This window comes from Amblyraja radiata, chromosome 21 (genome assembly GCF_010909765.2).
Source record: "Amblyraja radiata isolate CabotCenter1 chromosome 21, sAmbRad1.1.pri, whole genome shotgun sequence".
Lineage (NCBI taxonomy): Eukaryota > Metazoa > Chordata > Chondrichthyes > Rajiformes > Rajidae > Amblyraja > Amblyraja radiata.
The window spans coordinates 18,563,483-18,587,788 of NC_045976.1; the positions used below are offsets into that span (position 1 = coordinate 18,563,483).

Here is a 24,306-nt window from a genome sequence, read left to right on the forward strand (position 1 = left end):
TTCCATTTTTTTTTCAAATCCCCGTTGATTCTTTAACTTTGTGTAATTTCAGTGAAATTAATTAGAAATGAAAAACAGGGTTTTCAATTCTCCACTGTGCTCATCCTTGGCTTCAGCCACTCCCCCAAATAGGCTGTGTAAGAAATATTGAAAAGGCAGTAATTACTCGTAGCAGGAAGCATCCCAGTGCATTAATATTCATGTGGCAGAGTTGTGAACTCTCAGTGACACAGAATGAATCGGAGCAGATTTAGGAAAGTTTGCAGACAGTTTGTTGTTCATGGTTTGTGTGCCATTGTAATGGAGCAAAGTCCTAAAGCATATTATAAATTGTGAAAATACGCTTGGGACCAGCAGTGAATGGAAAATAACAGTATGGTGTTTCAACAAGGACAACAGCAACAAAATTAATTTTTCAACACTTGATGAATTCCAATGATATAATGCATAAACAAATGAAAAAGATGTTTTCATGATGATTTTTACTCATGCAAGTGGGACATCATAATGCTGAACAATGTACTATTTTGCCATTTCAAGCATAAATAAGTCACATCGCTAAATCAGATTCAGAGCAATGCTGTTTGATTTTGAAGAAAACAATTGAAGTGAATTTTACTTTGGCAAAAGTGGGTGGAAGTAAGTATTCAGATCATGTTATACAGTACACCATTTGCCTCTGTTGAAGTCATGGAGAAACATGTCTAACTGCACGAGTAAGAAATGTTCTATTGCCTTCATCAATTAGCCATAAACTTTGATCAAAGTGTCTAATTTTGCCTGGCATTATGCTTGTCAATAAGTTCAAATAGTTTTTGGGCTGTGTTAATGAGGTAGCTTTCTTTATGTAATTAATCATCCAAATCTAACCACTCTTTTGGATTATGAGTTCATTAGGAATTTGTTTGGCTAAAACTTATTGCCGTCCTATCGTATTGCAGGGAAACAAATTCTCTGTTTCGACGACTTTGAATACAGCCTTGTCAGCTGAGCTTCAGACTCCTTTGTGAACAGCTGGGATATCCCAGATGTGGTTAGACTGAACTACACACGTTTCTATAGTCACATCTGGAAATCAACGTTGACCATTGATGGATTTACCCAGTGGCGTGTGAAATTGCCCACATTTGGAAGTAAGATCGTTCAGTTGTGGTGTCAGAATTTTTTTCAATTAACCATGTGTCTGTCTGATAAAAAGAGATTTCTGTCTTCTCTGGGAAGTTTCTAAGATTTATCTTGTTCTTTAATAAATATACCAATACATGAATAGAAAAGGTTTAGAGAGATATAGGCCAAACACGTGCAGGTGGGACTAGCGTAGTTGGCGTGGGCAAGTTAGGCCGAAGGTCTAATGCTGTATAATTTCCATGCTGTATAAATAACTATGACTCTACTCACATTTTGTCATGGTTTACACAAAAGGTGGTAGGTATATGGAATGATCTGCATTAAGAGGTAGCTGAGACCCTTTGCATCCTTTCATGGTTTCATGTCAAATCTAAGATCGTTAACTTTGAAAGCCATGACAAGGTTATTTGGGCAGTTTACCTTTTCTGACAACCATGACTCAGTTGGCAAGTCTCTTGCCCCAGAGTCAGAATGAAGATGGTTGAAGTGATCTCTGCCAACCTGTGCACAAAAGTGGAGGCTGTCAGTCAGTAAAATAATGAGGAAGCACTGTCACTGTCAGAGTGACGTTTTAACATAAAAGCTTCCATCTACTTTCTCAGGTGTCTATAAGAGCCTGTAGGGTTATATTTGAAAGCAGAACAAGAGAGTTATTAAGGCCACAACAGGGAAGGAAGAGATAAATTGGCCAGAATCCTCATTGGATGAGAGTGTCAGTGAGCCAGCAGCAATTATGAAATCATGTTAAGGGTCATTTCTTTCCGGAGAGGAGAGGAAGGGCGAAAACCAACAGAGAAAAGAACATCACAACATTTGGGAACAAAGTATGTCACAGTGAGTCAGCCTATTGTGATTGTGTACTATTGTTGCAGCTCTGACAATTCAATTTCAATTCAGATTTTCAACTTAACTGGACCCAAGTTGGAACATTTCTTTGAAATGAAAATGACAGTCCATTTAAGTGTTACTCCAAACAAGAAATTGTCTGCCAGAAATGATTAATTCCTAGTCATTGACTTTATTCTCTCCCTAAGAGTCATGGAGTCTACAGCATGGAAACAGGCCTATTGGCTCTGGAAGGCGACACCGGACTGTCAAAGCCGCCACAGCCAGACATAAAAACAGCTTTTTTTCCACGAGCAGTAGCTCTACTCAATAACCAAGTCTGTAGCCTCCTTTAGCTCTGGTATTTTATTTCATTCACATGTTTAAACTATAATGTTTTATTATTAATGTTTAATGTTTTATGTGTCATTCTTAATTGTCACTGTGTGTCGTGTTGTTAATTGCGAGCGGAGCACCAAGGAAAATTCCTTGTATGTGTTCATACTTGGCCAATAAACGTATTAATTAATTAATTAATTCATAATCATATACAGCTCTATAAGATCACCTCTCTTCCTTCTGCACCCCAAGGAATAAAGTCCTGCACTGCTCAACCTCTCCCTATATCTCAGACCCTCAAGTCATGACAACATCCTCGTAAATCTTCTCTGCACTCTTTCCAGCTTTCCTGACTAAAACGGAACACAATACTTTAAATGTGGCCTCATCAATATCTTGTACAACTGTAATGTGACCTCCCAACTTCTATACTGAATACTCTGATGAAGGGCAATGTGCCAAAAGCCTTCCTGTCCACTCTGTGACGATGGATTGGCAATGGTTTCAGGATTTACTAGACCGTGGGCAACATTGGTGTTAGAATTTGTGACTGATAGTCTTCACAAAAGGATGATCCAAAATAGTTATATTAATTATTCAGACTCCATGTACTAAAATGTACACCAAGATAATCTACAGTCAAAATATATACAACCATACCTTTGTCCACAACAAACTTCAAATATTCAGAGTAGTGATTGAAAGATGGCTTTGTTTCAAGATTAAATTTTCGTCTTCACTAAGATCAGAACTGCAGAACATTCTATGAGTTAAAAACGATTCCCAACATTGTTATGGAGCACTTTTGCATTTTTCTGATATTTCCAGCTATAAAATGTGCATTTAAACTTACACAGATGCATAATATATTTTACGTTATGTATATGATGTGGTGGTTGAATGAACTAGGCCATGCATAATTTAATTAGAAATGAATATATCAAATTGGAGTTATGTACCACAGAAAATTGGCCCAATTGCTGCTATTATGCAACGTCATATAAAATTAACAACCAAATATATTGTCCAGTTTCATTACATCTCCTGCTTCAAAAGATGTTTTAATTACCACATAAGCAGATCAATGAATTCATATTAAGTTGGGCAAAATGAACAAATTATCGTAATGAATATTTGATTATGAAAATGCAAGTTATAAATGCAAGTTATAATGTGTATATGCTGTAATTAAAATCTAAACTACATTCACTCATTCAATTATAAACAATACATTTTGTCAATTAAAACAAGAAAAAAGGATTTTAAATAAATGAGAGCTGATGTAATAATTAATTCAGAGATATATTTATAAGGACACTTACAAGGAAATGTTAAGAATATCTCAAAACTAAAGAAAGCAGTTAGTTTCAGTTACATTAACGTTGACAGCACTTATTTTAAAAGGTGACAAGGATAGAAGAGTAAACCAAACACAACATTTAGTGGCTTCACAATATAAAGAAGCTTCATTTTTCAGTAGATTACGCACATTGAAATACCACAGTAAATTCATAAAGCCTTTGAAGGCAATTTATTTATTGAACTTGGATCTCTGGCACAGCAAGGCAGCATTTCTGCCAGTGTGAGGTACAACGCCAGATACACGGGTTCGATCCTACGGAGTTTGCATGTTCTCCCTGTGACCGCATGGGTTTCCTCCCACATCTCAAAGACGTACAGGTTTGTAGGTTGATTGACCACTGTAAATTGTCCCTAATACGTAGGAAGTGGATGAGAAAGTGGGATCACATAGAACTAGTGTGAATGGGTGATCGATGGTCAGTATTGACTCAGTCAGCTGAAGGGCCTGTTTCCATGCTGTATCTTAAAACTAAATTAATCTAAACATAGAAATTGCACTCAAATAGATGAGGCCTAATATCAGATCTGCCATGACCTTATTAAATGGCAAAATAGGCACAAGAAGCATAATATGCTTTTAATTCTCTTATTTCTAATGTCCTCATGTCTAGGAAGTGGAGGGAGATTGTAAAAATAATGCAATGTGGCAGGGTCAGTAGATGTGTGCAGACATGGAGAAAGTTAGGTAGTCCACTACACCACAGAATTCTCCAACCCTTTGACTCTTTCCACAGTGTATTCCCCTTTTTGTTCACTTCCATTGACTACTCAACTTTCAGCTATCTGGGCCTTATTATTTGCAATTGCTTCATTTAACTAACTTCAAATTCACAACTCCCAGCCACTCACCCTCTGAACCTCAAACCATCAACCCCAGATTCTCTCTCGAAGACTCTCTTTTAAATTTCTCACATTGGCTAATGTTTTAGTCACTCTTCTTTCTCTGACTCATTTTCATTAGGTTATGCATTTACCTTGGAATGTTTTACATGTCTTCTTCTTGCGTATGGCGTGCACAGCCTAAAGTTGCAGATCAAGGGTAGACATCCAGGCCAGGACAGCATCAGTTACTGGGAGGATAGCTTTGATGCCACCAGTGAAAAGCCTCAGTGAGCAGTCATTCACGATGTGTGGGATGGTCTGGTCCGGATGTCCGCAGTCGCAAGCAGGGCTGTCTGTCATCCCCCACTAATGCAGTGATGGGCGGTTCTTGCATGGAGGGTGGGTATTCTGTTTAGGATTAGCCATTGCTTGCGATGGAGGTCAAAACCCAGTGGTTTCATTGTGGGGCCTGTGATGACCTCCCCATTGTTGCCTTTGGCATCTTTCCAGGCTCTGCGCCACTCAGTCTTGGAGTCAAAGTCTTCCAGAGATTTAACGGAAGACCAGAAGTGTTTGCGGGACTTCAGGCACATGTTGGGCAGATTGTTCAAGTCAGCATGGGTGGGAAGGCCAGGGCTAGCCTGGATGGTGCACCAATCTTTCAACATCCTCTCCGTATGCTGGGAGGGGCGATATGAGAGAGGACAAGGAGCCACGGCAAAGGTGTTGACTTCTGCGTCTCTGTGATGACCCGCATTGCAGAGTTAAGGACAGTGTCAACTTGTTTGGTGTGGCAGCTATTAGCCCAAGCTGTTGAGCAAAACTCGGTTGTTGAGTAGACTAGGGCTAAGCTTGCGGAGGGTGTGTGCATTGGATCCCTAGCTGTTGCCTGCAAGTTTCCTGATGATGTTGACCCTTACTTTCGGTTTATCATCCACCCTTTTCAGTTGTTCACGATAGGTGAGGGTGCAATCCAGGGTGACTCCGAGGTACTTGCCGAATTCTTCATTCTTCACCAGCTTACCACAAAAGGACACTCGGAGCTTTGCATTGGTGAGCCGATTGCTGAGGTGAACGGCAGTGACAGTTGTCATCGATGGGTTAGGCAAAGTCACCAGAAGGTGAAGTACTCCTCCATCCACTTCAAGTCTTGGGTTAGCACTCTGCCGATATCCTCAAGGGCAGCTCCCTGATAGGCAAGGGCAAGGTCATCTGCATATCCAAAGTACCTGGACGAGGTAGTTGGCATGTCACTCACATAAATGTTGAAGAGTAGGGGAGCTAGGACAGCGCCCTGGGGGAGATCATCATTCAGGGTCCTAAGCGAGACCCTAAATCTACGGTTGCTGAGGGTGGATGAAAGAGCACGCATGGTGGTTTGGCACTTCAAGATTCTGGAAGCTTACAGCAACAGACCATGTCTCCACACGGTGTTATAAGCTGATGACAGATCGACGAGAGCAACACCAATTTTCAGGGCACGTTGGAAGCCAGCCTCTATATTGGTGGTGAGGGCAAGGACTTGATCAGCGCTGCTTCTACCAGGTCTAAAACCAGCTTGCTCTCTGGGCAGAACAGGTTCCGACAATGGAGAAATCCTGGCAAGCAGGAGGCGCTCAAGCAGCTTGTAGGATGTACACAAGAGGAAGATGGGTCGGTAACTAGCTGGATCATCAGCAGATTTTACGTTAGAGGCAGATATAAAAGCAGATTAGTGTTGATATGGTCGTCTTCATAACAATAGTAGCTATATTTACATGACCATTGATTGTGTGATGGTTTGAGGTGTGGTGAGAATTAGTAAATTTTAAATTTTTTTAAATTTTAACAACTGCTGTTTCCTGTCATTTAAAACTTCTTCTCAAATTTGAATATCTCCTTCAGTATACCCGTGGCCATGCATGACAATTCTAAAATAGGTTGAGCTACAGATAGATGAACTATGTGGACTCTTAGGAGCCACTGCTTACTAAAGCCAAACACAGATGGAGAGCTGATAACAAAACATTCTTCATTTAAGGAAGACACCACTCATCTTAAAGAAAAGACAGGTACAAGCCAATGTATCAAAACCCACATCATATGGTACACTGGATTCTTAAAGGGTCAGCATTCTCATGTGTATTAAAGTAGAATAAACCATTAGGTCATCCTCGTGCAAACGTAAATGTATTTTCCACTTTGGCATAACTGTGGCACATGATCAAAACCCCTACATCCCCTCAGCTCATGATGTTCATGATGGAAAATTGTGGGAAAAGGGAGAACTCCAGAAATGTGCCGGGGGTACCATGTAGAATGCCTTGACATTAATATAACAACTTGCAGCTGGTGGAGATCAGTCATATCATTAGCTCCAGATTCAAAGTTATTCCTACCTGAACAAATGTCTTTTCAATTCAGTACAATTTATTATAAGGCACATACCGAAGCACCAAGGTCTTATGCAAATTAACTCATCAGTAACCACACAAAGTCAGGTGAAAGAAGCAGGCCTATAGTTTCGATCATTCGTTTAACATTGTGGCAATAACACAGCAGGAATTACTGTCTCCTCCAAAAATAAGTTGTCCAGCAGAGATCAAAGATTAAAACTAATTCCTGTTATATAACAATTTGCTACCTGACTGGCTAGGCCAGAACAGCTGCCGAATTTCACATTTAAAGTAAAATTGACTTCTGATGCGAGATTCATAGTTGGATCAATTCATTCAAGACCCTTGTAAATGGTGAGCCATGTATTCAGCATACATGGTACAGGTACAGGATACTGAGTTGGATGATCAGCCATGATCATATTGAATTGAATTGAATTGCAGGCTCGAAGGGCCGAATGGCCTACTCCTGCACCTATTTTCTATGTTTCTATGGCTCTGGTACCATTTTGCAAGCTAGGAACAAATAGCTCAGAATTAATGTGCATTTTGCAGTATAATAGACAAAGATTGAACACAAAAAGTCCAACAATAAATTATATATTCACTTCAAGAAAACAAACTGGTAGTGGATGTAAGTGGTAGATTGAATCACTATTAACACTGACCATGTTCAACACAATATATCGTTCCAACTCACCTGGGGTCGGATAACTTTCTCAATGTTCTTCAGTGCTGTATCCGGGGATGGAGGTGAACAATCTGGGGTGGGGCCTGTACTTTTCCTCTGGTGATTAGCCCCTGGTGCAGTGATAGTTACTTGAGGTGCAATTTCTGCAGATAAAATAAATGTATCTTAACCACATTTATATATTAGCATTTATTATATTTTGTGAGTAAAGATTCTCTGAAGAGATTTATCATCAAATGATAACTAGCTAGCCCATTGTTTTTGCAAATTCTACGCATTGACAAAACATGGATTTAACACTCCAAGTCTGTATTCACACTGTTAAATAATGCTTAATATGAATCATGCACTATGTCAAATAAACTGAAGTGTTTTAGCTGCTAAACTAATAATAGCAATAGCAAAATCTGAAGCTAAAATGATTGAACATTCAATTGGGTAAATTGCTGGACTGAGAATAGATGGAGAAAAATGTCCAAATCTGAATAACAGAGATATCCACATAGGCATAGAGTTGTAAAGTGCGGAAATGGACCCATTGACCCACCATATCCATGTGACTTTTTTGCCCATCAACACTAATCCCTACATCAGCCTGTATAAGGTCTGGATTCTTCTAATCATTGCCTGGTCAAGTGATATACATCTATCAGAATGTGTGAAGGTGAACTAACATTGTGAGCTTCCTTCTACTAAACTGGGGATCACAGGATTTTTATGAAAACTCTTTTACTAACTGATTGAATAAAATCCATTAAAAAACTTGATTACATTTGTTTGAGGAAATTGTGTTGACGACCCTTCCTTATTATCACCGTTAACATTCTTAAATCTGATTTTCTGAACCTGTAAGTATCCATTTGTGGAAACATCCATGGTACTGCCAGTGATAATTAATAATAAATTTAGAATTTATTTTATTCACATTGCAGATCACTGACTATTCAAAGGCAAATGTTCCAGATTGCAGGGTGGCACGGTAGCTCAGCGGTAGAGTTGCTGCCTTACAGCTCCAGAGACCCAGGTTCAATCCTGACTATGCATGGGTGCTGTCTGTACAGAGTTTGTACAATCTCCCTGTGACTGCATAGGTTTCCTCCGGGTGCTCCATTGTTTCTCCCACTCATCAAAGACGTGCAGGTTTGTAGGTTAATTGGCTTCTGTAAAATTATCCCTCGTGTTTAGGATAGAACTAATGTATGGATGATCGATGGTCGGCATACACTCGGTGGACCGAAGAGCCTGATCGCACGCTGGATTTCTAAACAAAATTAAACTAAACTACCTGATATCTGCAATTGTTTTCTTAAAGATGCTTGAATATAGCACTATATAGCAATATTGCTATATAGTGCTATAATGCTCTGAATGCCCAAATATTCTTGATGAAGCATTTTTGAAGTCTCACCACAATCATAATGATGAGAATAAAGCTGCCAATTTCTCCTTACTAGAGTCATTTTCTCTTTAACTTATCATTTTTGTACGAGAAATTATGATGTAATAGTGAATATTCAGCTTTAGTGATGTTGGATGAAAGGGAAGCAACCCTCTGGTCTCAGAAATAATGCCTTGGGATCTTTTAAATCTTTTAGATTTAACCAATGTATCTCAAGGAGGCTATGATATCACTTGCTACCTCCAAAACATACATTCTATCGTTCATATTTTTCCTCCAAAACTGAATCATTTTAGTTTATTTTGCAATGATTACTGGTCAAGAAAAGTAGGGAAATTACTGCTATCATTTGTGTGTAAAACCTGACCAACCTTGGGTTGAATTAATACCATTAATCACTCTAGAGTCAGCATCAATTGTATTGCCTGGTTCTATCAAAACTCAAACCCTTCTAATGCTCAGGAGACTGTGTTTTATCGGAAAATTATGTGAAAAACACAATTGAAATTCCCCAATTCTCAAAAGCAATTTTGTCTGTTTCCCCTGCACTAAAACATCAGCTTTTCTATTTAGATGTTCAGTTTATTGTTTTTGTCAATAAAGTAACTATGACCAAGAATAATAAAATGCAAGCCAAAAGAAGAACCTGCGGAATCATATATCAACAGCAACCTTAATGTTCGTCGGAAAGCCAGTCAAGGTCATATTATCTGTATAAGACTACATTTGAAGTGGTACTGATAAAAGAGATTGTGGCAAACTCCCCATCAATCATGCCAAAAGAGCATACTGACTTGGAAATATATCACCATTCTTTCACACACGTTGGGGCAACATTTTTAAGTTTCTACCCAAGAACATCAGGAAAATTGCAGTGGTTCAAGGCAAAGGCTCACCATCAACTTCTCAGGCATTTAGGAATGATCTATAACCTCGTCAGAAATGCCAACATCCGTGAATGAAGCATGAAATTGTTTATTGAGCTATTCTATTAACGCCATCCCTTCCTCTTTTCCATTAACTTGAGAACAAATGTTCTTTCAAGTTCTTATCCCATTCTCGTTTGAAGGTTATTGGTGCATCCAGTCCTTGCCCTTTTTCAAAGACTGGATCCCCGAATAATGATTCCTTATGTGATCTCTGGTTCTTTTGGCAATCAATCAGAAACACTGGATCTTTGTCACTTGAAACAATTTCTCATTATCACTCTTTTAAAAGCTCTTTCATAATTTTGAACATTTTGCACAATACCTCTCTTAACATTTTACCAATTTAGGAACAGTCCCAGGCTCTCCAGACTCTATTCTTAACTGAACAATGTTATCCTTGTACATTGATGCTTGATTAGAATATTACTTATCCCCGTGTGATAGATTAAAACAATTCACTACAGCAGTAGATATGAAAATTCTAGTGCATGCAAATTACATCTTTCATTTTCCACATAGATGGCAATGAGCAGGAAGACATATCAAGCCTTGGAACATAGTGGAATCTGATGGGTCTTTGAAGGCATCTTTCCCGAATTGTTGCTACTTTGGAGACTTTGGAAAATTGGAACTAATGCTTCATCTATCCTATTAGCTATTTCTTTCAAGATGCTCAAATTAAGTCTGCAAAGACCTGGGATGGGGGAACATTGAGGAAGAAAATGCATATATTGTGCAATAAAAGGGGCGTCGGAAAATTGGACAGAATGAAAAAAAAAGTATAACTGACTAGGTTAATAAGGAACATTTATAGCACACGACAAGGCTATAGGGAACCCAGGAAAATTACAATTACAAAGGAAGTGGTACTGGACAAAATGAATAAAAAGTTGTAAGCTAACAGATCCTTATGCACTTTATGCCAGGATCTCAATATGTGGCTAATTAGATGATTGATCCATTGGTTTGCATTTTCCAAGCCCCCCTAGATTTGTGGCAAGTTTTATTAGATTGCAAGTGTACTATTACATTAGCAAATGTAACTTCGTCGTAAAATTATAGAAGATATCACCAGAAATATCATAGCAAAATGATGGGGAAAATTTAAAGTAATTGAACAATGTCAACATGTTATAGGGAAAGGGAAATCAAGTTTGACCAATGTATTGGAATTCTTTAAGGAAGCAAAATGCAAAAGGGGAAATCAGTCAATGTACCATACTTAGATTTCCAGTAAGAATTTGATAAGAGGCCACTATAAAAGCCACTGCAGAAAATATAAGCTCACAGTGTAAGAAGTAACATGATGGTACAGAAGGCTGGTTGGCTGTCACAAAACAGAAGGTAGGCATGTGGATTATTTTCTGATTGGCAAGATGTAATGTCAAAGCGGTCAGTACTGGGGCCTCAACTTTTTCCAATATATATGTAACTTGGGTGGAGGAATCAAACGTTTGGTTGCTATACTTTCTGATGGTAGGCACAAAAAGCTGGAGTAACTCAGCGGGTCAGACAGCATCTCTGGAGAAAAGGAACAGGTGACATTTTGGATCGAGACCCTGCTTCAGACACTTTGACCCGAAACGTCACCTATTCCTTTTCTCCAGAGATGCTGTCTGACCTGCTGAGTTACTCCAGCTTTTTGTGTCTATCTTCAGTTTAAACCAGCATCTGCAGTTCCCTACACATAATTTCTGATGGCACAGAGAGGCAGGAAAGTATGTCTTGAAGAGAAAATGAGGCTACAAAGGTATGTATATGTTGACTGTGTAGCACAAATCTCGCAAAAGGAATATATGTATAAAACTATGCATTTGGCCATTTTAGCAGGAACATTTTTGGTAAAGCATATTATTTAAACAGCAAAGATTACAGGGCTCTCAGATGCAGAGAAATTTGAGTGTTCAGAATTTGCAAAAGGCTTGTTTTGTAGGTATAGCTCAGAATTAGGAAAGCTTATGCAATGTTATCGTTTACTGCATAGCGAATTGTATACAAAAGTAGAGGAGTTATCTGGCTTGGCAAAAAATTAAGATGCAGTGTAATTATTGAAGAAATATCCCAATTGAGATAGTAGATCAGGGTAACTTCCTGTCAGAAAATCTAGAACTAAGGGCATTATTTAATTCGGTTTTCTTCATTTAAGATAGAGGTCAGATTACTTTATTTTCCTCCTGGAAGATTGGAAATCTTTGGAATGCTCTTCCAGGTTGTGGAAGCAGAGTTTGAATTTTTTTTCAGGGTGAGGTAGATTAATTCGTAATAAGCAAAGGATGAAAGTTTATCACGGAGAAGCAGGAATGCAAAGTAGAGATTACAGTTAGATGACACAAAGTGCTGGAGTAAATCAGCGGGTCAGGCATGCTTTGTGGGTTCCCAACACAAAACATTGCCTATCCATTCCCTCCAAAGATGCTGTCTAACCCGCTGAGTTACTCCAGCATTTTTGTTCAAGATTCCAGCATCAACAATTCCTTTTGCCTCACTGACCAATATATGTTTATTTAAGGAAGAATGTGAATGTGACAACTGTGCAAGTGACTAATAAAACTTGATAGATAGATAGATAGATAGATAGATAGATAGATAGATAGATAGATAGATAGATAGATAGATAGATAGATAGATAGATAGATAGATAGATAGATAGATAGATAGATAGATAGATTGATTGTTTGATTGCATTGGAAGTAGCTCAGAATAAGGTTAAATTGAGTGAATTTAGAATTATGGGGTCTTTGTTTTTTAAAAAAAGTCATTCAACATATCATGGAAATAGGAAAATTAACCTAAAAAAACATCATTATTGGTTTCACCATGACAGTTGCAGTTAAATGTGATCTATGTGGTTCTGAATGACATCTGCCTACAGAGATTGCAGATTTCACATTTCACCAGCAACAATCTCAGGAAGCAAATCAGTGCCTTAAAGCAAATCACTGACTCCAAGTAAACCACAATTTAGCCACAGGAAAGGCTGCCATGGATAGTGGTGAATGCCTTTAATATGTGTAGCCCAACCACGACATGACCATGCTTTCAAGGAGCCCCGTGCAAGGCATAGGCTCATTGTTGAGACAGACAGCACAGCATATTTGTACCGTACATGGTGGGGAAATTGTGCACTAAGAACTCAGCGCCAATCCCAACAATCATACAACAATTCAGCACAGCATTGAAATCACAGGCAGGAGGATACGCACATCAATGTATCAATGTTCAGGTTTCCTTCCCTACTTTCTGTTGGATTTGTTTCTTGTTTTTACAGGAATTAAAGGTAACTCTGAAAAGGTGCCTACGTTTTCTTCGGTTTATGTTGGTAAGGTACAAATGAGTGCGGTTTGTGTTGACAATGTCAATGCTGAAGAAATCTCAATAGGAATGTGCCTAGAAGTACCTGGTTCAATTTCTTGATGGGCCAAACTTTCATTAAGTCAAAATATGTAAACCATGTCTAAATTTTCAAGTAATTTAATTCAAAAGTAATAAAGCGATAAATTAAAAAAAAAATTTTTAGTAAAAATAAACACTGGAAACTTGAAGAGTTTGTAAAGTATTCCAACTGATTAGAGTGTCATGTGCAGCTGACAGACGTCTGGACTGACATCTTCAACCTGTCACTTGCCTAAGCAGTTGTCCCCACGTGCCTTAAAACCACCTCCATCGTGCCGGTGCCAAAACACTCCACTGCGGCAAGCCTCAACGACTTCCGCCCAGTTGCACTTACTCCCATCATCACCAAGTGCTTCGAGAGGCTGGTCCTGGCACACCTCAAAGGCTGCCTACACCCCACATTGGATCCCTATCAGTTTGCCTACCGCAAGAACAGGAGTAGGGAGGATGCCATCTCAACGGCACTTCACTCCGCCCTCTCCCACCTCGACAACAGAGACACTTACGTAAGAATGCTGTTCATCGATTACAGCAGCATTCAACACCATTATACCCTCTAAACTGATCACCAAACTCGGTAACCTGGGCATCGACCCCTCCCTCTGCAACTGGATACTGGACTTTCTAACCAACAGACCCCAGTCTGTTAGGTTAGACAAGCACACCTCTTCAACCCTCACCCTGAACACCGTTCCACAGGACTGTCTGCTGAGCCCCCTCCTCTACTCCCTCTTCACCCTCTTCACCTACGACTGCACACCTGTACATGGTACTAACACCATCATCAAGTATGCAGATGATACAACGGTGATTGGCCTCATCAGCAACAACGATGAGTCGGCCTATAGGGAGGAGGTCCAGCTCCTAGCAGCATGGTGCGCTGACAACAACCTGGCCCTTAACTCCAAGAAGACCAAGGAGCTCATTGTAGACTTCAGGAAGTCTAGGGGCGGCACGCACACCCCATCCACATCAACGGGACGGAGGTGGAACGTGTTTCCAGCTTCATGTTCCTGGGGGTCAACATCTCAGATGACCTCTCTTGGACCCACAATACCTCAACTCTAGTCAAGAAGGCTCACCAGCGTCTCTTCTTCCTGAAGAGACTGAAGAAGGTCCATCTGTCTCCTCAGATTCTGGTGAACTTCTACCGCTGCACCATCGAGAGCATCCTTACCAACTGTACCTCAGTGACTGCCAATCACCCCCCCCCCCCCCCCCGGACACTCCTCCCACAGGAAAAACACTATGACTGTATGCATGTAAATAGATTTATTTATTGAGATCATATTCTATGTCGCTCTTCCAGGGAGATGCGAACTGCATTTCGTTGTCTCTGTACTGTACACTGACAATGACAATTAAAGTTGAATCTGAATCTGAATCTGAGTCATGACATGATAAACTTAACAGCAAAGCTTTACTTCTATGATTGAAATATATCCAAAGAGGAAAATGCAAAATAAATGACAGCATTTCATCTGAAGAAGGGTTTTTACCCAAAACGTTGCTTATTTCCTTCGCTGCATAGATGCTGCCTCACCCGCTGAGTTTCTCCAGCATTTTTGTCTACAGCATTTCATTTCACAGATTGAAGACAGGCTTCACTGGTTTTGTTAAATTGACATTGTTCTGAGAATTCACATAATGCATTTTCCCATCTATTATCTCATGTGCATATAATAAAACAAAAAATAAACATTCCTTTCTTGACATTTAGTCAGATGCTTTTTAAAGTTCATCATAATCAACTAAGGTGGGTTAAGCACCCACAACTAATTTCATTTCATTTCTCATGAATTTGTTAAATTGCACCATGCTTTCATTAAATGTCAATTATGAATGAAATCAAACTTGCATCATGAGATAAGAACTATCCATATTTTTGCATCAAATTAAAAACAGCACTGGACCACTTGATTTGCGCGGCTTCAAGAAAATGTTGAAGTTGTTAAGAATACGTAGATGGCATGAGACAAATATAGCAAATACAATTACTATTACAATTCCTCGACAATGTGCACAACCTCCTACGACTATGTTGAAGACCTCCCACGACTATGAAGAAGACCTCCTTCGACCATGTTGAAGACTGGCTTCGACCATGTACGTTTTACTCGGGGATGGTCTCTGGCAAATTGGTCCATGAATGAGCACGACCCCCTTTCCACCTCAGAGGACCACACCGAAAACCAACAACGACCAGTGATGAATGTCTACTGCTCAAATGATCACCTGATAAAATGTCATGTCTGCATTTTTTTCTCACTAAAAAATGCCTCACAGGTTTTTTTTTAAAATCATTCTGAACCATGCAATCAAGGAAGGAACTAGTTTGGAGGATGTTACTAAAAATACAACTACTGCTGTTTGCAGTAGCCCTTTTGCTTCAGCAGCCTTTAAAGAAAGGCAGAAAGGGAAGAGCAAGGGTGAAGAGGAAGCACAAGAAGAGGTCTCAATGGGTGAATGGAGATGATGTGATGGACTGTCCCAGTACACCAGATGACTGGACGAGAGTGGCGCTGGGCTTTGACAAAAGATGGAACTTTAAGCACACATGTGGGGCATTGGATGGCAAGCATGCCATTCTTGTCCCTGTCCCTGTAACCCTCATTTTCCTTTCCGTACAGGATGGCATTCTGCTGGAACCATTCCTCAAGGTCCCCCTCCTGCTGCCTGGTGAAGGTGTAGGGCATAAGCTTCCTCCAGCTCTCCCTCACCACCAATGGGGCATCTGCCTCTGATGCTGTGTTAGACACAGGAGAAAGGGCTGCTTTGCTGCCTTCAAATGAGGCAGTGAAGGATGGGGTAGTGTTGGGGACATATACTACCACCCTGGTCTCCTCCTCCAGGGGTCTCTCATGCAGGGCTACCTCCTCCTGCACTATCACCTCCTGTGGCATCACCTGCTGCCACTCCTCCTCCTGGGTGGGCAACACCTGCATGGTCGTTTTTTTTTAGGGTTGTGCCCTCTCCCTGCGCTGCTGCCTTTTTGGTGCCATCTCTAAAACACAAGTCACCTCTCCAAAAAACTCTCCAGCATTGAATGAACATGCCTTGTAGTGACAGAGGTGACGTTCTGCTGTTTAAATCACCTTTTTTTCCCACTGACCTTTTTTTCACCCCGGAGCAATTACCTTCGACTACCTTCGACCACATTCGACTACCTACGACTAGCATCACAACTTATTAAGACCGACTTCGACTAGACCTACGGCTAAAAAAAATATTGATTTTTTCCCACGGCGACCTATTTTTAGTCGTGGTCAATTTTTAACATTTTGAAAAATACGCTGCGACCTAGCTGAAGCATCGACTACGCGGAGACCACTCTCAACCATGAAGGAGCGTAACGAAGACCTCCTACAACCTCGTGGTAACCTTGCCGCGACTATGGCTCGCGGGCAAACTCGCCAGAGGTCGCGGTGGAGATCGTCCAAGTGGGACAGGCCCTTTACTGTATATTCCAATGATCAATACATCTAGACAATAATGTTTGCTTATTTCATCATTGTGTTCAACCTTATTGTTTTAAGCACTTCATCGCATCATCAGTCAGTGAGGCAGGAACCCCAGGATGATGCGATGAAGTGCGGGGGAGGGGGAGGGGGGGGGGGGTGAGGAGGGGAAGGGTGTGGTGGCTGGTCACGGGGAATGATGATCACATTGTTCCTCCAGAGTAAGGCAGCCAGATGTTCCAAGACATTCTGCGATCGGTGTGGCAAACAGTTATTGGATGTTTATGCAGCTGGCTTTAGGAAACACACAGCCCAGGAATTACCACCGTCCGTCAAAGTAGGAAGAACATTAGGGCACTTTCAAATTCAGTTTTATCAAATTAGTGATTTTTACAGGATAGTTCTGGTGCTAGCATTCCATTCTGCCTACATAAAAGTGTCTCATTCAATTCATAGGTTATCATACATTATTAATGGTTCCTAACATTAGAGGAATTACATAGATTAGAATGCCTGAGCTGCATTTCCACTTCAAGTTCAAATTTTAATTGGTGTATTTTCTTATGTAATAACACCTTTTCTTTGATGTTTGGTTTCCTGCAACGTGCATAGAAGGAGATGGGATGTTCCCAGAGGAATAGCATTTCCTTTATTTTTACAGCATAGCCATAATGCACACAATGCTGCAGGAACATACAATACAAACTGGAGAAATAATGAATTCACGATCTTTATTTAGTAACACAGCCTTTCCCCAAAGAAAATATCCATAGCATGGAGTGACAATAATATTAAAGTCCAGCACATCTGCTTTCTATTTTTTGTTTGACTGGCAAATAGGAAATATTAATAAACAGAAGTAATGCATGAGGGACTTTCTGGTTATGAGATTTATTCAATAGACTTACATTCTTGAATAATGCAGGAGTGATGATTTCAGATAAAATTATTGGTGAAATATCACATCCACAGGGGTTCTAGCTTTATTCTTGTACATCAAATGGATTCAAAAGTCATACTTATAATTTTAAAGAATGATGGAGTTGGAGATGGACAATTTGACAGTGTTTATAAATGGACTAACATTCCACAGAATGCACACGTTTTAAGTAAGTACAGATTACACATTGACCTCCAAAAATTATCTTTGACATCAGGCACAGTGGTTGTGCTTGCAGTCCGTTCCATGTGATGCAGGGCAGATTTTGTATTTTAAAATACCATCTGGAATTTGACTTCCATTTCACAATAAATCCTTGTTTTCAAATTTCCATTCTTTTTCACTTTCTCACCTTAGGCAACAGCCTAATGCTGGATGTAAATAAGTGCTGACTCAGCTGTCCACTATTGCATGACCATGGCATGTGTTGGCATCTGTTCAACTACCCTACTTCAAAGGGGATCAAAGGATAAGTACAAAGAACAGAGAAAATGGTTTCTAAATTATGGAGATAGTCTATCCCCAGTACTGACACATGTAAAATGCAGCTGAAGACAGATCAAATTTGTGGGCCTCATTGATATTAGTGAATCCATATTTCCCACTGATTTTAACCACTGCCCATAAAAGATCCCGATATATGTCTACCCAGCATGAATGTCTAGAATCAGTATCACTCAGCTAATGGAACAGTTGACTCTTTAGCAAGTGTTTCAGGATTAGCAGAAAATCTGCCTCGGTCTTGGTCAACACAATTCCTCGCTCAACTTTTGCTTTAGAAAGTAACCCATTTATTACTTAAATTAACTGGCACATTTGCAGACAAACTATGACTTATATTTTATAAGTAATTAATTGGTTGTGAATCACGTTGACACGTCCTGCAGACATTATCAAATGCTCTTTAAATGCATTAATATTTTTTTTCTTAATATTGCTTGAAGCAAATAAACAATTGTTAGATGAAACGCCGATTCCTTTGTTGTGAGTGCATGGAGAATGAAACTGAAGTTCTAGCAGCCCTGTCATATATCATAAAGAAAATGAAAAATGATCTGGTAGTATTGTTAATTTTTGAATTTAACTAAGTACACATATTGCATCAGAATATCAATATAGTGGACAAGTATGACAGCTTATCTGCTACTGTTGTGAAGGCAGGAAATTGCTGTAAGTCACTTCCTGAGGTAGATCGAAAATTTCACTGCCGGCATTATTTCTCCCATTCATTTTAATAATGCAGGACACAAAGATAGCTATGGATTAGAGCTTAGTGTCAAAGCACCAGCATACTGAACCACGGACAATGGTTTGAATGGTGCACTCAGCATTCCATAGAACAGTGCAACACAGGAACAGGCTGCTTGGCCCACAATGTCTGTGCCTAACATGATGTCACGATAAACTATACCCATTTGCCTGCATATGATCCATATCCCTCCATGTCAGAAAGTCATGATGTAGCTCTATAAGATGTGTTAGGCCGCATTTGGACTATAGCGTGCAGTTCAGGTCGCCCCATTAGAGGAAGGATGCGGAGGCTTTGGAGAGGCTGCAGAGGTTTATCCAAAATCCAGACTGATTTTGGATGATCAGTCATGATCATATTGAATGGCGGTGCTGGCTCGAAGGGCCGAATGGCCTTTTGCTGCACTTACTTTCTATGTTTCTATTCTTGTTTCCAAACATCCAAATTACTTTTTAAGTACTAATTCAAATGTCAAGAATATTGCTGTTTTGCAAGATCTTGTGATCGTAAATGACTTCATTGGTTATTTATTACTTATTGAGTTTATTTATTGAACCAACAGAACATCATTATGAAAAGAAGAATTACTGAACAACTAGGGACAAATTATCCGAGGACGTACACACAATTGAGGATAAATGGGGATACTGTGGATAGGGTGAGCTGTTTTAAATACCTGGGAGTCCACATCTCTGAGGATATGACATGGACATCACACTCTGCAACACTCGTGAGTAAGGCAAGGCAGCGCCTTTACCACCTCAGGCAATTGAGGAAATTCAGAGTGTCTCCGAGGATCCTCCAGTGTTTCTACTCAGCGGCTGTGGAAAGCATCTTGTCCGGAAATATCACAATCTGGTTTGGGAATTGCTCTGCCCAGGACAAGAAGGCTCTGCAGAGAGTAGTGCGTTCGGCCGAATGCACTATGGGAACTTCACTCGCCCCTCTGCAGGAACTATACATCAGGAGGTGCAACTCGAGAGCCAACAAGATCATGGGAGACATCTTCCACCCCTGAAACAGACTGTTCCAGCTGCTACGGTCAGGCAAACACCTCAGTTACCATGCTGTCAGAATGGAGAGGTTGAGAAGGAGTTTCTTCCCAAAGGTCATTAGGACTGTAAACTCCTATCTCACCAGGGACTAACTTTACTGTACCATTCTACTGCTTTTTTTTTTTTAATTGCTGTTTTTTCCCCTTTTTCCTTCCGCCCACAATATTTAATATGTAAAAGAATGTGATTCTGTTCCATCCTGTTTGTAGTTTGTTTGTTTGTTTTTTGCACAAGTCCGCGAGCATTGCCACTTTTCATTTCACTGCACATCTCGTATGTGTATGTGACGAATATACTTGACTTGACTTGACCTAAAGTAGATATTAGGTAATTTGTGACATCATGCTTCCAGCTCGACTCACTCCACAGCAAGAGTTAAAGTCCATTGCAGAACATAATGAGATATAGAAGCAGGAGCCGACCATTCATATCTCACCCCTTCTCTGCCGTTCACTCAGAACTGCTTTCCTGGAGGGACTGATGGAAAGAGTAAAAATTGACATAACCTTGTGCTTAAGTCAACCATCCCAGAATATTACTGCAGGGATTCCTCAGGGCACTGATCTCGGCCCAACCACCTTCAGCTTCTTCTTCAATGACTTCCGCCGAATGATTGCACAACTCTTCACATAATGAGGCATTGCATGCCTGACTAGTGCCAATATTCAGACATGTACTCACATATGGCAAGTAACATGAGTGCCACAAATTTCCAAGTAATGACCATCTCCAACAAGAAAGTCTACCTACCTCTAGCATTGCTAAAACTACCTACCCCTGTCATCCAATGGCATTACTTCCTCCATGCTGGGAGGGGATGAGGGGTTATCATTGACCAGACACTCATGTGGACCTGTTACATGGCTGCAGCAATAGCTCAGAAATTAGATTTTCAGTGACAAGTGACTCACCTAGTGACACTGCAAAGCCTTTCCACCATTTGCAAGGCAAGTCAGGAGTACGATGGAATACTGTCCACTTGACTAGATAAGCTTGTTTCCAACAACACTTAATAAATAAACTCAAAAAGCCTAACACCATCGAGGACATAGCAACTCATTTGACTGTCAATCCATTCATCTCCTTGAATGTTTATTCCATCCATCATGGTCACATCAAGCCCACATGGGTAACGTCTACAAATATTTTACTGTTCCTCCTCCAGACTATTCCAAGATCACCTCTCAAAACCTGTGAGTGTACTGCTGTTCCTTCAATTCTGCTGAGTCTATACCTTGGAACTTCCTCCCAGGTAACAAGCTGGGAGATCTTTTCAAGTAGGCCGCGAGCGGCAGACGCCTCCCAGATAGTCGAGGACAAGATCGATGACGAGGTCGTGGCCACGGGCGCTGGCGGTCGATGGGCCGACAGTGGGTGCCGGAGGTCAGACCGGCCGCTGAGAACAAAGGAGGACCTGGCATAGGGGGACCACCGAGAGGGTGAACAAAGGAGGACCTGGCATGGGGGGACTGCCAAGGACAAAGGGGACCACAAATAGAATATTTTGTGTTAAATTGAATACTTTGTAACTTTATCTGCGCCCTTTATGTGGCGACTCTTTGCATACCCTCAGTATACAAAACAAAGAATCTCACTGTGACATGTCACGTGACAATAAAGTATCATTCATTCATTCAGTAGAACAACAGCTGCTGAAAAAGGTAATGGGCAATAAATGCAAATGTTATCAACAGTGCCCACATCCCGAAAAATGGTAAATAACTAAATAAGTCAAAATACAGAACGCTAATTAACATGGCAGAATTGAAAGATAATCAGAGTCCATTAGTTGCAAATAGCATAAGACTTTCTATAATTGGCTGCACATTAAACAGAAAGGATGTTAAACTATTCACTAGGCTTGATTATTTAAATGAATCACTTTGCCTTGCTCAATATACTAATACTTTTCCTTATTAAGAACCCAGCCCAATTAAAAATAAATAATTTATTAGCATAAAGGGTAAGTTAACATAACAAAACAAATATGTTGGTGGAATTCGTGGAGACAACACTGAACTCTGTAATAGGTGGGAGTGCATAACGCACAAATTGAAGCTGCATTTTATTTATGTCTTAGGTCCGGTTTACACACAGACAGCTGGGATTCCAGTTTTTAGGGACTAACATCTGGTGCCCAGAGGACACCAGAAGGAAATCTAATCTAGTTGTTTAAAAGAGTAAATGAGCAACTCTATGCATGTAGCAGCCTGATGGATAAACTGGTAAAGTGCAGAATAGAGCAAGAAACTTCTGTAAGGTTTAGAAAGATAAAATCAGACAAGACCTTTGAAGGAGAGAACAAGCAGGAAATAACTCAAGTGGGCAATTAGAAGGCCAAAAGGAGGCATGAAATGCTATTGGCAAGTTCCGGATTAAGGAAAAAACATGTAAGCGTCTTATACAGTACGTACATTAAAAACAAGAGGTGACCAAGGAGAAGGTAGGACCGCTCAATGGTAGAAGAGGGAATTTAGGCCTGGAGTCAGAATGAAGTTGAGGTACTAAACGAGTACTTTGCCTCTGTTTTCACCAAGGAGAAGGGCATGGAGATCAATGTGGAGAATATTAAGATGCAAGGGCAGTTTGTGATCAAGAATGGGTGGTATTGGGGCTCTTGAAGAGCATTAGGTGCATAAATCTCCAGGGGTTGATGGGATCTATCCCAGCTTATAAAGAGAGGACATTGCAGGGGCCTTGGTAAAGATATTTGTTTGTTCTCTAGCCACAGCATTGGTTCCAGAGGCATGGAGAATAGCAAGGGATGTTTAAAAAGGGACGTAGAAATAATCCAGGAAATTATAGGCCGGTAAGCCTCATGCCAGTGGAACAGAGGATATTAGAGAGCATTTTGTGGGAGAGGATTTACACGCATTTGGAAGAGAATTAACTGATTAAAGAAAGTGGCTACAGTTTATTTATTCATGTATTTATTCATGTGTATATATTTATAAAATGATATATGGACACACTGATCTGTTTTGTAGTAAATGCCTACTGTGTTCTGAAGCAAAGCAAGAATTTCATTGTCCTATCAAGGACACATGACAATAAACTCACTTGAACTTGAAGTAGTTATAGTGGTAAAGAAGGCGTATGGTTTGCCTTCATTGGTTGGGACATTGGGTATAAGAATTAGGAAGACATATTGCAGCATTATAGGATTTTGGCTGCATTTGGAATATTGGAATATTGTGTGCAGTTCTGGTTGCCCCATTACAGGAATTATATGGAGGCTTTGGAGAGGATGTAGATGAGGTTTTCCAGAATGCTGCCTGGATCAGAAGGTATTAGCTATTTGGAGAGATTGGACAATCTTGGATTGTTTTCTCTGGAAGTCAGAGTCCGAAGAGAGACCTGATGGAAGTATATAAAATCATTTTTATTTATTTATTTATTTATTTATTTTTAATTTTATTAGAAGTACGGTAAGTTACAATAATACACAACACATATGTCTTAATACATTTTTTGTACCGCTTCATTTTTTGAGCTTTAAGAAAAAGATAGAAGTAAAGGAAGTAAGGAAAGTGCGCAAGAGTCGTGAAGGTGCAAGAGAGTGTTGAGAAAAGAAAGCCCCTTAGAAAAGAAGTTAGAGAAGGAAGTAAAGAAATAAAGTAGACCCTAGAAAATAAGGAAAAAGAAAGGAGAAACAATCGCTCTATTATAACATTAAACTCCGCAGAAAGGGGACTACCAACCAAGTCTGTTTTTGTTGTTTTACCCCCCGTTGCCAGATCCTGGTGCCCTTTATTTATTTATTTATTTATTTATTTATTTATTTATTTTTTGAATTACTATTGCACCTCATGCTTGTAATAGTTCCAAAAACGTAGACCACGTCTTTTGGAAGTGGTCTGCTTTGCCTGCTAAGAGGAATCTCATCTCTTCCAGATGTAGTGTTTCAAACATATTTGATATCCACATTTTTATTGTTGGTGTGGGCGCATTTTTCCTGAATTTAAGTATGAGCTTTTTTCCCATTATTAGCCCGTAATTGAGTAAATTCTTCTGAAACACGTTTAGTTCAGGGTTACCTTCCGATATTCCAAAAATGATCCATTCTGGTTTTGGTACCAGTTTTATTTTGATTAATTTTGTAAAGATATCAAATATTTCATACCAGAATTTTTGGATTTTTGTACAAAAAACAAAAGAATGCGCTATGGTAGCTTCTTGACACAGACATTTATCACAGATGGGTGAGACATTAGGGAAGAGTTTATTTATTTTAGTTTTTGAATAACGTAGTCTATGTAATGTTTTGAATTGGATGAGAGTATGTCGTACGTTGATCGAACATTTATGCACCTGTAGTAAGTGATTATCCCAGCTCTCTTT

At 39.9% G+C, this 24,306-nt stretch overlaps 1 protein-coding gene across 10 annotated transcripts in view; it reads right to left on the reverse strand.

Moving 5' to 3' along the window:
• The window catches only part of anks1b (ankyrin repeat and sterile alpha motif domain containing 1B), a 703,274-nt gene that overhangs the window by 185,224 nt on the left and 493,744 nt on the right, over positions 1–24,306 (reverse strand). For all 10 annotated transcript variants that reach the window (XR_004415215.1, XM_033039691.1, XM_033039692.1 and 7 more), the window contains one exon: positions 7,552–7,685. Coding sequence is in view for 9 of the 10 variants with exons in the window: in XM_033039691.1 (XP_032895582.1) it covers positions 7,552–7,685 (134 nt within the window). In the remaining variant the exon portion in view is untranslated. The remainder of the gene's footprint in view (positions 1–7,551; positions 7,686–24,306) is intronic.